This window comes from Rhinopithecus bieti, unplaced genomic scaffold (genome assembly GCF_001698545.2).
Source record: "Rhinopithecus bieti isolate Rb0 unplaced genomic scaffold, ASM169854v2 scaffold_34310, whole genome shotgun sequence".
NCBI lineage: Eukaryota > Metazoa > Chordata > Mammalia > Primates > Cercopithecidae > Rhinopithecus > Rhinopithecus bieti.
This window is the reverse complement of record NW_016814622.1, coordinates 58,615-71,206: the sequence shown is the minus strand read 5'-3', so window position 1 is coordinate 71,206 and position 12,592 is coordinate 58,615. Positions and strand designations below refer to the sequence as shown.

Below are 12,592 nucleotides of genomic sequence, written 5' to 3'. Positions count from 1 at the left end.
CGGGCCTCAGTTTCCCCACGTCCCTCCGACGCCTCACCTGGGGGGGGAGCAGGCGCGGCGGGCGAGGGGGCTCGGCGCCCGGGCCCCGCTGCAGGACGGCCTGCTGGGCCGCGTCCCGCAGCCGCCGCGCCGCGTCCTGCAGCACGAAGGGGGGCGGTGGCGGCGGCGGCTGTGCCTTCGTCACCTGCTCCAGGACCCGCCGCAGCTGCTCGGGGCCCAGCGGGGCCACACGTGCTACACTGCCGCTCTGGCCCGGAGGAGCCGGGCCGCCGCCGCCGCCACCATCCTCGCTGCCGCCCCCAGCCTCCGGTTCCGCATCCGCCATGGCGGCCGAGGCGGGGACTCGAACCCCGGTCGCTGAGCGACGGCGTCTACAATGTGCGTCACCGGGGAGAGGGGCGGACTACGAGTGCCTCGCAGGCCAAGACACCTCGGAAGGCGACCGTGTCTGGCCGGGAAGGTCATGGAGTGCCCCGCCCCAGCCAACAACGCCGCGTCTCCTAGGGCTGATCAGCAGAGCCGACCCACGTTATTTTCCTTATTGCCTGCCACGGATGTTCTCGGAGAACACTCACCTTCTCCGAGAGCTGTCCCGGATCTCCAGTCTTCGGGGTTCCAGAGCCCCTGGCCCAAAAGTTACCACACTATCCAAGTGTTCTGACGTAATCGTGCATCTGAATCAGCGGAGGATCCTGTCTGGAGATGCAGAGTCCTGTGCCCACTCCCAAACGTTTGGATTTATACATCTGAGAGGGGACCACAGTTTGAATTGTTAACGACAGTGTTTCCCAACACCCAAATTTTTGCCTTGTCACCCTAGCTTCTCTCTACCCACCCACCCAGATTGGGTGCACCTTGAAGGGAGAGATGATATATATTACTCAGTCGGTGCCCAGCACAGGTCCTGCCCAGAACACAATACAAGCTCAGGTCATGAATGCTGGATGAATAAATATGAATAAACGAATGAGTGAACGAATGAATGAACCCCCCCTCTATCCATCCGGCTCCACTGCCCCATCTTCCTCAGCCTGATCGCCTCTCCTTCTTACGGTTGAGGCTCTGTGCGCCCTGCGAATCTTGTAGCTGCAGGTGTGTACACATGTCCGAGCTCCTCTCCCCAAGGAGAGCAGGAGGTTCACTGGTCAACAAACCCCTATTAAGCACCTGGTGGGTAAATCGCTGTTTCCGCCCCGGGGGGTATACAGTCTAGGTGCCGAGGAGGAGGAAACTAGCATTTGCAGCGCAGTATGATGAGTGCTGAAGCCAGTAAAGTAAGGCGGGGGGCCTGGGTGGTGTCAGAGAAGGTTCTGGAAGATCACGATCATCCTCATCAATACATTGCATTCACGTTGCTCTCTTCTGTGTTATTTTTTAATGGTGAATTTTATATTATGGGTATCTTACCACAATTTTATTATTATTGCTATTATTACTGTTATTGAGATAAGATCTCACTCTGTCACCCAGGATGGAGTGCAGTGGCAGGATCTTGGCTCACTACAACCTCGACCTCCCGGGCTCAGGTGATCCTCCCACCTCAGCCTCTGGAGTAGCTGGGATTACCGGCACACGCCACCATGCCCAGCTAATTTTTGCATTTTTAGTAGAGACGGGGATTCGCCATGTTGGCCAGGCCGGTCTCAAACTCCTGATCTCAGGTGATCCACCTGCCTAGGCCTCCCAAAGTGCTAGGATTGCAGGCGTGAACTACTGTTCCTGGCCTGACAATTGGATTCTTTTGAGATCTTGGGAAGCTCTGCTTTTCGGCAGATAAGAGATTTCAGGATTTTTTTTTTTTTTTTTTTTTTTTTTTTTTTTTTTTTTGAGACAGAGTCTCACTCTGTCACCCAGGCTGGAGTGCAGTGGCACGATCTTGGCTCACTGCAACTTCCACCGCCTGGGTTCATGCGGTTCTCCTGCCTCAGCCTCTTGAGTAGCTGGGGTTATAGGCGTCCGCCCCCACGCCCGGCTAATTTTGTATTTTAGTAGAGAGGGGTTTCATCGTGTTGGTCAGGCTGGTCTTGAAATCCTGATCTCAGGTGATCCGCCTGCCTCGGCCTCCCCAAGTGCTGGGATAACAGGTATGAGCCACCACACCCAGCCAGATTTCAGGAATTCAAATGCCTTCTGCTCAAAGTAATTTTTATGCCACCGTGGCATATTCTAAATCCTTTCAAGCTCAGGAAACTTGAGGGCAGCAACCTCCACCGATTCCTCCATGCTGTGTCCCTGCATCTAACAACGTGCCTGGCACCACTATTAAAACATGTGACATCCATCGTGTGTCCAGGTGTCTATTTTGGGTGTCGGCTGCCCCAGGCTCTCCTAACTTTGCTTATAATAGCAGCAGCGCCATCGACTGGCATTTATTGAGAACTTTTACTACACTCTGGGCACTTACCAAGGTCTGTAGATTTTGAGCTGCTTCTTGTTTAGGTCAGAGCTAGTAGCTGTTTCCACTGTAGAATTTTCGAAAACAGGTGGAGCCCCTGCCGGATCCTGACGTAAAATGGCATTAACCCTATACAACCGGCTTTTGTTTAACTGAACACACCTGACCACCCTAGAAACTTGAATCGAGTGAGAAATTCATCCACTTGCTCTGGCTGCAAAATGCAGAACTAAGAGGAAGAAATGCGAAGCCTAAGATGTCTCTCTGAAAAGAAAACACGGGGGGGGGGGAGCAAGAGAAGGGTTCCAGAGGCTTCCACAACCTGAACGCCTCACTAAAAACATGGCAGTCATCTTGTGGTTGGTCACTGTCTCCACGCGGGTTGGGGTTTGTGTCTCACCGTTTTGCTCCCAGCCTAGAACGGTGTTGGGCATGCAGTAGCCCTCCATACGCTTTTGTGGAATGCATTCATTCCAGACCTGAATTTTCAACTCCAAGACTTCTCTGCAAGGAACACTAGGCGGTGATATCTGGGAGCACCTGTGTTCACTGGGCGGTTCCTCCAGGCCAGACGCAGCCTCAGGAAACGTGGGGGGTGAGGGTGGGGGATGTGCATTGGTTTGGATGTCCCGAGTGTCCTTTAAAACGACAAATGTAAAAGGCCTAACCAATGGCATTCTAAAACAGACTCTTCAGGTGGTGGCGGGCGCCCGGACTCGGGGTGAGGAGCCACCGCCCCAGCGCGCGCTGAGTTCCTCCCCAGCAGGCCGCCTTCCACAACCTTTGGGCCGAGTCCAAAATATTCCGCAATTCGCTCCTGCATGCACGCCGGTTACAGTACCAGAAAGGAACATCTTTAAAAAGAGTTGCAAAAGGAATTCATTGGGGGGGGGGGGGGGGAATTAAAAAACGCAGCTGGCCCGTACGGGGATCGAACCCGCGACCTTGGCGTTATTAGCACCACGCTCTAACCAACTGAGCTAACCGGCCAACTGACGCTAACGCGCCACCGGAGTGTTTAAGAGGGCTCCACGCCCGCGCCCGCCCCCTAGTGACTCCCTGCCGAGTCCTCGCCGCTGGCTGCATTCCGCTTCGCCCCAGCAGCGACTTTCGACCTCTTCACAGTCACCTCCATTGGTCCGATGCAGAAACTGAGACCTAGGGGACTTCAAGGAGAAGGGAGGCGGCTCCCTACAGCGAAGGCGGCTTTCTTTCACAGGGAAAATGCAAATTGCACATGGGAGGCTTAGCTCGACAGTGAGAAGGTTTTCAAACATGCCAACTCAATGTTGTTTTTATCTCCGAGAATCCTGCAGCGTGGAAACTTCGTGTAACAGAGGCCTTTAGCATGGTTAAATCAAGCTTGGAAACTACAGAAAACCACAGACAAAGGACAAAAGAACCACCGAATTCCCTATCGCCCAATAAACAAGGGCCGCTGGGGTCTTGGCTTCCTTCCTGCCGGTTTTTTTCCTACTGCACACGTGTGTGTGTATATATATATATATATAAAATATACATACATACACACACACACAGAATCCAAAGCCTTGTATGAAGCATTCTTTTTTTTTTTTTTTGAGACGGAATCTCCCTCTGTCTGCCAGGCTGGAGTGCAGTGGCGCGATTTCAGCTCAATGAAGCAGTCTATTTTTTATCTTTCTTTTTGCATTTAATGTTCTAGAATAAGCATATTCCTAAACAATTACGAATGTCATTTTAAATGATTCCTCAGTGTTTCATTGAGTGGACAAACCACGATAGATTTCTCTCCTTTTTTTTTTTTTTCAGTGTCAGAAAAAATGTTTTCATTTTGCTCTCTCTCTTGTTAACTGAGCACGTAAATAAATCACATGGTACAAGGTAGAAAGAAGGGTTGAAAGAGCCACTGGGTGGGCAACGATGGTATCCACCTCTAAAAGCACAGGATCTATATGAAAAAAAAGAGAGAAGGAAAAGGCCAGGAAGACAAACCACCACCGTGCATGCCACAGAGGCCTGCTGGTCTCCTACAGGGCCTGACTATGGTATGCTGCTGTGGCCCTCCCACTCCAGGAGCACCAGCAGCGAGCACCAGCTTTTTTTTTTTTTTTTTTTTTTGGAGACAGAGTCTCGCTCTGTTACCCAGGCTGGAGTGCAGTGGCGCAGTCTCGGCTCACTGTAACCTAGGCCTCCCTGGTTCAAGGGATTCTCCTGCCTCAGCCTCTCAAGTAGCTGGGACTACAGGTGCGTACCACCATGTCCGGTTAATTTTTTTTTTTTTTTTTAATTTTTAGTAGAGATGGGGTTTCACCATGTTGGCCAGGCTGGTCTCGAGCTCCTGACCTCAAGTGACCCGCCTGCCTTGGCCTCCCAGAGTGCTAGGATTACAGGTGTGAGCCACTGCGTCCGGCCAGATTTTTAACACTACACATTCTGCTCTGATTACTCCACTAAACTGCTGGGACTGATGTATCATCAGGGTTCCATGTCACAAGCAGCAGAAACCAAGTCTAGCTGATTTGAACAGATTTTATGTAAAGGATGTTAGGTAGGTCACCCTCCACGAGCAAGGCTAGAGGACCAGGTTTAGAAAAACGGACACTCAGTGAACACATACTCATTCAGTCTGGCAGTGCCCTGGCCCCCAATCAGCTGTGAGTCAAAGAAACCTAATCCTTGTCCTCATGGAGCTCACCGCATAGCAAGGAAGGCGGATATTACAGGGAATAGAGAAGATTAGGTGGTGTGCTGGGAGGCTGGGCAAGCTTCCTGAAGTCTGGAGCACTTTACAGTGTCCAAAGGACAAGGATGGATAAGCAGGCCAAAGGGGTAAAGCCCTCTCACAGAACACGGGTGGGGGTGCAGGCATCCTGTCCATTTTGCTTACAGCTGAATGAATGCCCAGAACCTAGCACAATGGCATAGCAATAGGTAAGTCACATGGGTTTAAAATAGTCAGATCAAGTCATTTCTCTGTTCACACTCTCCCCTTTTGCCCCAGCCCTAAAAGGCCTGCCAAATTTAGCAAATATAGATCAAGATACCGGGTTAAAATTGAATTGCAGAAGGACAATGAAGCTTTTTTTTTTTAGTGTAAGTATGTCCCATGCCATATTTGGGTCATACTTACACTAAAAGAATACCTGTGCTATATCTGACAACCCTACGCCCAGGGTAACATCCTGTTGAAAGACACCACCCGGCCGGGCGCGGTGGCTCATGCCTGTAATCCCAACACTTTGGGAGGCCGAGGCAGGTGGATCACGAGGTCAGGAGTTTGAGACCTCCCTGGCTAACACGGTGAAACAGCATCTCCACTAAAAATACAAAAAATTAGCCGGGCGTGGTGGTGGGCGCCTGTAGTCCCAGCTACTCGGAGGGATGAGGCAGGAGAATGGTGTGAACCCAGGAGGCGGAGCTTGCCGTGAGCCGAGATCTTGCCACTGCACTCCAGCCTGGGCGACAGAACGAGACTCCGTCTCAAAAAAAAAAAAAAAAAGGCCGGGCGCGGTGGCTCACGCCTGTAATCCCAGCATTTTGCTTTGGGAGGCCGAGACGGGCGGATCACGAGATCAGGAGATCGAGACCATCCTGGCTAACACGGCGAAACCCCGCCTCTACTAAAAATACAAAAACTAGCCGGGCGCGGTGCCGGGCGCCTGTAGTCCCAGCTACACGGGAGGCTGAGGCAGGAGAATGGTGTGAACCCGGGAGGCGGAGCTTGCAGTGAGCTGAGATCGCGCCACTGCACTCCAGCCTGGGCGACAGAGCGAGACTCCGTCTCAAAAACAAAACAAAACAAAAGAAAACAAAGACACCACCGGACCTGCATCTTTCGCCTCTGCCCTCCTGCACCCCTGCCCGGCTCCCTCCGCGGCAGCCCCCTCCGCCTCCTCCCGGGCCCTTGCTCCTGTGCTGGGGCTTTTGCGCTTCCTTTCCTCTTCCTGGACCACCTTTCCTGCAGACAATGTCAAAACTCCTCCTCCTCGTCGTGGTCGCTGCTTAAATGTCATTTACTCAGGGAGGTTTCCCCGATGCCCCCATTTGCAATCGCAACCCGCACCCAGGATCCCTGCGGTTCCCGGCCCGACCCCTCTCCATCGCTTATTCCCGCTGCTAACCGTCCGCCTCCCACCGCTGGAGCGAACTCCAGGAGCAGTGGGCTCTATTTCACCAGCACCTAAACAGTGCTTGGCACACAGCGGGTGGTCAGTCAAGGTCTCCTGAAGGAAGCCGAGTTGACCAACCCTTGTGGGTGCAGCCGTGGCATTACCGGGACTTCACGCCACGCGTCCCAAGTGGGCGGAGTGGACTGGACACGTCGGGGCGGGGGCGCAGTGACTGACATCGGCCGCTAGAGGGCACCCGAGACCTGCGCCGTCAGTCCCGAACCCAGGCTTCGGGCGACCCACGTGCAGTCCGTAGGGCGGGCGCGGGCCAGCAGTTTTCTGTCCTCGGGACCTCTCCCTCCCCTTCTCACCCGTTCTTAAAGCTCTTCTTAGACAAACCCTAATTCTCATTCTTTGAGTGACGAAAACACAAATCTACATACTTCTAGAATTAAGTGGTACAGAATACCATTCGGGCTTGCTTTCGTGTTTTTGCTTTCTGTTTTTGAGACGGAGTCTCGCTCTTGTGCCCAGACTGGAGTGCAGTGGCGCGATTTCTGCTCACTGCAACCTCCGCCTTGCATTTTGTTTTGTTTTGTTTTGTTTTGTTTTTTGTTTTTAATGTGGGGCGGGGGGCCCATGTGCATTTTAAATAATCTATTTTCTTTAAACTCAACTTATGAAATGTTTTATTCTGTTTATAAGCTGGAACCTTTGGTCTGACAGTAACGACCCGCTGTGTTAGTTTCCCAAGTCGGCCACAACAGAGTGTTTTAAGGTAGGTGGCCGCATAACAGAATATATGGCCTCACAGTTCTAGCAGGCGGATGTCCAAGGTTAGGGTGTCAGGAAGGTCGCTTCCTTCGGAGGCTCCCAGGGAGACCGCCCCAGGCTGTCTCCTGGCGGCTTCTGGTGGATTTCCGGCCAACTTTGGCCTTCCTTCGCTTGCAGAAGCTTCACCCTGATCTCTGCCTGCATCTTCATATGCTATTTTCCCTGTGTGTCCCTGTGTCTAAATCGCCCCTTTTGTGTAGACGCCAATCATAATGGACTAAAGCCACCCTGAAGACCCCCCCCCTTTTTTTTTTTTTTTTTTGACGGAGTTTCCCTCTTGTTGCCCAGGCTGGAGGGCAATGGCGCGATCTTGGCTCGGCTCACTGCAACCTCCGCTTCCCGGGTTCAAGCGATTCTCCTGCCTCAGCCTTCTGAGTAGCTGGGATTACAGGCGTGAGCCACCACGCCCGGTTAATTTTGTCTTTTTAGTAGAGACGTGGTTTCACCATGTTGGCCAGCCTGGTCTTGAAGTCCTGACCTCAAGTGATACCCCCGCCTTGGCCTCCCAAAGTGTCGGGATTACAGGCCTGAGCCACTGCGCCCGGCCGAAGACCTCACTTTAACTTGATTGCCTCTGTAAAGACCCTATCTCCAAGAAAGGTCACAATCTGAGGTACTGCAGGTTAGGACTTCAACATCTTTTCCGGGGGACACGATTCGATGGATAACTCATAACATGTACAGTTTCATGCATTCCTGAGTAAAGCTTTAATTTATAAAACAGATTGAATTCTTCTAAATGAACTCATTTAGAAATAAAATTAAAAGAAACCCTATTAAATGTTTATACAAGGTAAGTGGCCACACAACAGAATACATGGCCTCACAGTTCTGGCGGGCAGACATCCAAGGTCAGGGTGTCGGGAAGGTCGCTTCCTTTGGAGGCTCCCAGGGAGACCGTCCCAGGCTGTCTCCTGGCTTCCGGTGGATTTCGGGCCATCTTTGGCCTTCCTCCTATTAAATGTTTATACATTTAGTAATCTGATTTTCTGATTTTTCTTAATAAACATACAACGAAGCTTTTTGAAATTAACATTTTATATTTATGAAAGTAAAACAATTGCAGTTTTAAAAGTCATAATACTAAAAGCCTTATTATAAAAGATAGTATTCTCCTACTCCACCCGTTCCCTGCAGCCCAGTCCAACTCCCCAGAGGCAATCACTGTGAACTTTTAAATTTATTTATATATATTTTTTTCTACAGAAATGAGATCTCACTATGTTGCCCAGGCTGGTTTTGAACTCCTGGGCTCCAGTGATCCTCCCACCTTGGCCTCCCAAAGTGCTAAGATTATAGGTGTGAGCCACCATGTCCTGCCCACTATGAGTTTTTCAAGGAGTTTCTTTTTTTACTCCAATAATCCTAAAATATATTATTTTACTTCTAATTCTTATTTTTTTTTCAATTTTAGACTTTATCTATTGACTTCATTCTATGCTAAGTGAGGTTCTTTTGCCAACATTCCCCCAATGCATGTACACTTTCCCTCTCTCATCATCCCCAAATACTAATACTACCAAGTTTTACTGAAATCAATAGTCAGTGTTTATATTGCTATGACTATGTCAACACTGTTCTCAACTGAGCCACATAGTGTACTGTAATTACATTCCTTTCTAATGGAACTTCTTGTTTTCCTTTGCATTTGGTTTGCATACTTTTCTATGTAACAGTCACTGACTTTCTGCCAGAATTATGAAACTGCTCTTAATGTAATCAAATACTTGAGATAATGTAGCAATTGTTTTCTATGTTTAAGTTGGGAGATATCCTTCCAGAGCTTCCCATCCTCCTGGTCCAACCTGGATTGGTGGTTCTCCAGGCCTGCCCCAGTTTAATCCTGGGCGGGTCTTCACCACCATCCTGGGAATCCCTTTCCCCTTTTTCTTTGTTGGGTCCTCTGCTTCCTAATTCCAGGTTGCTGCCTCTTTTACTTACCTTTCATTTGGGTTCTGAACGTTCTTCATTGGTTTCCCAAGAAATGGCTCATGGAAAGTAAATGAGATCTTGCATATCTGAATACATCTTTCTTGCTTGCTTTGCTTGCTTTCTCTCTTCTCTCTTTCTCTCTCTCTCTTCCTCTCCCCCTTCCTCCTTCCTTCCTTTTTTTTTTTTTTTTTTTTTTTTTTTTTTTTTTTTTTTTTGAGATGGAATCTCACTCTGTCACCCAGGCTGAAGTGCAGTGGCATGATCATGGCTCACTGTAGCCTCGACTTTCTGGGCTCCAAGGATCCTCCCTCCTCAGCCTTTCAAGTAGCTGGGACCACAGGCATGTGCCAACATGCCTGACTCATTTTTGTATTTTTGGTAGAGATGGGGTTTCCCTATCTTGCTCAGATTGGTGTCGAACTTCAGAGTTCTAGTGATCCTCCTGCCTTGGCCTCCCAAAGTGCCTGGATTACAGGCGTGAGCAACTTTGCCTGGCCCACATCTTTCTTCTTACCCTCACACTGGGATAATAATTAGAAAATTTTAGGATAGAGGTTACTGTCCCTTGGTACTTGGAAAGCTGCACTTCTCTGTCTGCTGTGTCTAGTTTTTTGCTGAGAAGTCCAACATCATGCTGGAACCCAATCTTTTGAATATGATCAGTTTTTCTCTTTTGATACTTTTGGAACTTCTCACTATCCCTATTGCTCTGAAACATCATGAGATGCTTTGGTGCCAGTCTTTTTTATTCATGTATCCCACATGCCTACAGCAATACCTGGCAAATAGGTGTTCAATAATATTTGTTGAACGAGCTGGGAGTGGTGGCTCATGCCTGTAATCCCAACACTTTGGGAGGCCAAGGCAGACGGATCACTTGAGGTCAGGAGTTCAAGACCAGCCTGGCCAACATGGTGAAACCCCATCTCTACTAAAAAAAAAAAAAAATTAGCCAGGCATTGTGGTATATGCCTGTAATCCCAGCTATTCAGGAGGCTGAGTCAGGAGAATTGCTTGAACCCGGGAGGCAGAGGTTGCAGTGAGCCGAGATCACTCCATTACACTCCAACCTGGGCAACAGAGCGAGACTCTGTCTCAAAAAAGAAAAAAAGAAAAAGAAAAGAAAAACTGCCCAGGGGCTGTGGCTCACGCCTGTTATCCCAGCATTTTGGGAGGCCAAGGCGGGCTGATCACTTGAGGTCAGGAGTTCGAGACCAGCCTGGCCAACATGGTGAAACCCCGTCTCTACTAAAAATAGAAAAATTAGCCGGGTTTGTTGGGGGGAAACCTGTAATTCCAGCTACTCAGGAGGCTGAGGCAGGAGAATCGCTTGAACCCGGGAGTGGGAGGTTGCAGTCAGTCAAGCTCGTGCCACTGCACTGCAGCCCGCGAGACAAAGCGAGACTCCGTCTCAAAAAAAAAAAAAAAAAAAAAAAAATTCGCGTAGAAGCTCCCAAGCCCAATTAAAGCTCAAGGCAATCGTCCACGTAGTGGGTTCCAAATCGCTCAGTTCCCAGGCCAGCAGGGAAAGCGAGCCGGGTGAAAGTCGCTTCTGCGCCAAGGCGGGGAATTGGCACAGTATTTACATGGAAGCGGCGGAGAGGTTGCTTAGCAACCCGGCTGAGCGGACGGGCTGCACTGCGCACGCGTATACGGGCGGAGCCGCTTGCGCACGCGCGAGCGACAGCTCGTGGGGTTCAGGGCCTGATGGTTGCTAGGGTGACAGGGACACAACATGGCGGTCGGATGCTAACGCTCTCTTTCGAGGGACCACTACGGAGATCCTAGTGCGGGACCCCGCCTCAGGGAAGTGGAAAACAGGGGGACACCGTTCCTGCCTCTTTCTTTTCCGTCCAGTGTCGGCAAGGGGTTGTCTCTTCCGCATCCAAGATGAAGAGTGAGTGGGACCGGGGATGGCGGCAGGGACTGGAGAGCGAGTGGTGGGGCGGGAGGGACTGGGGAGCTTGAGGGACCTGTGGGGCCGGGCGTCGTCGCCTTCTGCTGTGGCGGCTCCGCATATGGACCCCGAATCCCCCTCGGCTGTAAGAAGCCGGTGCCCCTGGGGGAAGCTCGAGGGGTTGGGGCTATGTTGGGAACTTTGGGGTCTCGGAGAGCCGACCCAAGTCCCGTTCAGGCATATTTTGGTGCCGGTGCGTAGTTCTTACATCGAAGTTTAGGGAGTTGAGTGTGATTCATTTTATTTTTTTAAATGCTGGCTCGAACCTGACATTTTTTTTTTTTTTTTTTTTTTTTGAGGCGGAGTCTAGCTCTGTGGCCCGGACTGGAGTGCAGTGGCCAGATCTCAGCTCACTGCAAGCTCCGCCTCCCGGGTTTACGCCATTCTCCTGTCTCAGCCTCCGGAGTAGCTGGGACTACAGGCGCCCCCCCCTCGCCCGGCTAGTTTTTTTTTTTTTTTTTTTTTGTATTTTTAGTAGAGACGGGGTTTCACCGTGTTAGCCAGGATGGTCTCGATCTCCTGACCTCGTGATCCGCCCGTCTCGGCCTCCCAAAGTGCTGGGATTACAGGCTTGAGCCACCGCGCCCGGCCGAACCTGACATTCTTTTCTTGAACATTCTTTAGAAACGCAGGGAGCGCTTACAGTGTGGCTCCCTGCCTTTTCATGGTACTGGTTTAGTGTCCAATTGAGAGGAAAGCTGGGCTGTGTGCTTTATTTTATTTTTTGGGTCAAGCAGTAGTGTTTTATAGGAACCATTTTTTAATAGTCATTTTGAAGCAACCTTTTAGTTAAAAGCTGTTACTTCAAAGTTGGAAAATGAGGTAGTCATTCCAGAAAATGTAACGGGTAAAAAAATTTACCTCTGGTAGCATTTGTGGATTATTGACAATCCGAGTGCAACCAGCTAGAATGATTTTTTTATTATTACTACTGTACATATATAATTGTTTATGGCTGTGAACCGGAGGTGCAGTAAAAATTCAGACCTTTGCTGTGAAAAGACTATGTTAGGGTAGTTATAATGTTAAATTTGCATTGTGTTCTAATTGTCAATAGTGTACGTTGCATAACATTTAAAATAATTCATTCACCCTTTACAAGGCATTTTTATTTTTGTTTTCTTTTGTTGGATATTGTTTAATGTTTACCTTTTTCATTAACGCACTACAGAACTGTAGTTAAAGGTCTGCAAAAGACTTGGCACTTTTACTTGCAACGCAGACTATGTCTACTGCACATATTTCGTGCTATTTTCCTTTTTTCTTCCCATCTGTTTGTTTTGAAAATGTTCAGATGTACAGGAAAGTTGCAAGAGCAGCACACTGAATATTTATTTATTTATTTATTTATTTATTTATTTATTTATTTATTTTATTTATTTT

General features: G+C 49.5%; 2 protein-coding genes and 1 non-coding gene across 6 annotated transcripts in view; 1 reads left to right on the top strand and 2 right to left on the bottom strand.

Annotated features, from left to right (window-relative positions):
* Positions 1-345, bottom strand: part of ZNF839 (zinc finger protein 839) — a 26,896-nt gene extending 26,551 nt beyond the window's left edge. Inside the window, exon 1 of the mRNA XM_017851516.1 lies at positions 38-345. Coding sequence (XP_017707005.1) covers positions 38-325 — 288 coding nt within the window. The 5' untranslated portion in view covers positions 326-345. The remainder of the gene's footprint in view (positions 1-37) is intronic.
* Positions 346-3,311: 2,966 nt separating this feature from the next.
* On the bottom strand, positions 3,312-3,385 carry TRNAI-AAU (transfer RNA isoleucine (anticodon AAU)). The gene has a single exon. It is a non-coding gene; the product is annotated as a tRNA-Ile (tRNA).
* A 7,532-nt stretch (positions 3,386-10,917) lies between these two features.
* LOC108514975 (MAPK/MAK/MRK overlapping kinase-like) overlaps positions 10,918-12,592 on the top strand; it is a 59,223-nt gene continuing 57,548 nt past the window's right edge. For 3 of the 4 annotated variants that reach the window (XM_017851534.1, XM_017851532.1, XM_017851531.1), the window contains exon 1: positions 10,922-11,149. In XM_017851534.1, coding sequence (XP_017707023.1) covers positions 11,143-11,149 — 7 coding nt within the window. In that variant the 5' untranslated portion in view covers positions 10,922-11,142. Of the gene's footprint in view, positions 11,150-12,592 lie in introns of all 4 variants that reach the window. The other variant, XM_017851533.1, reaches the window with a different exon arrangement.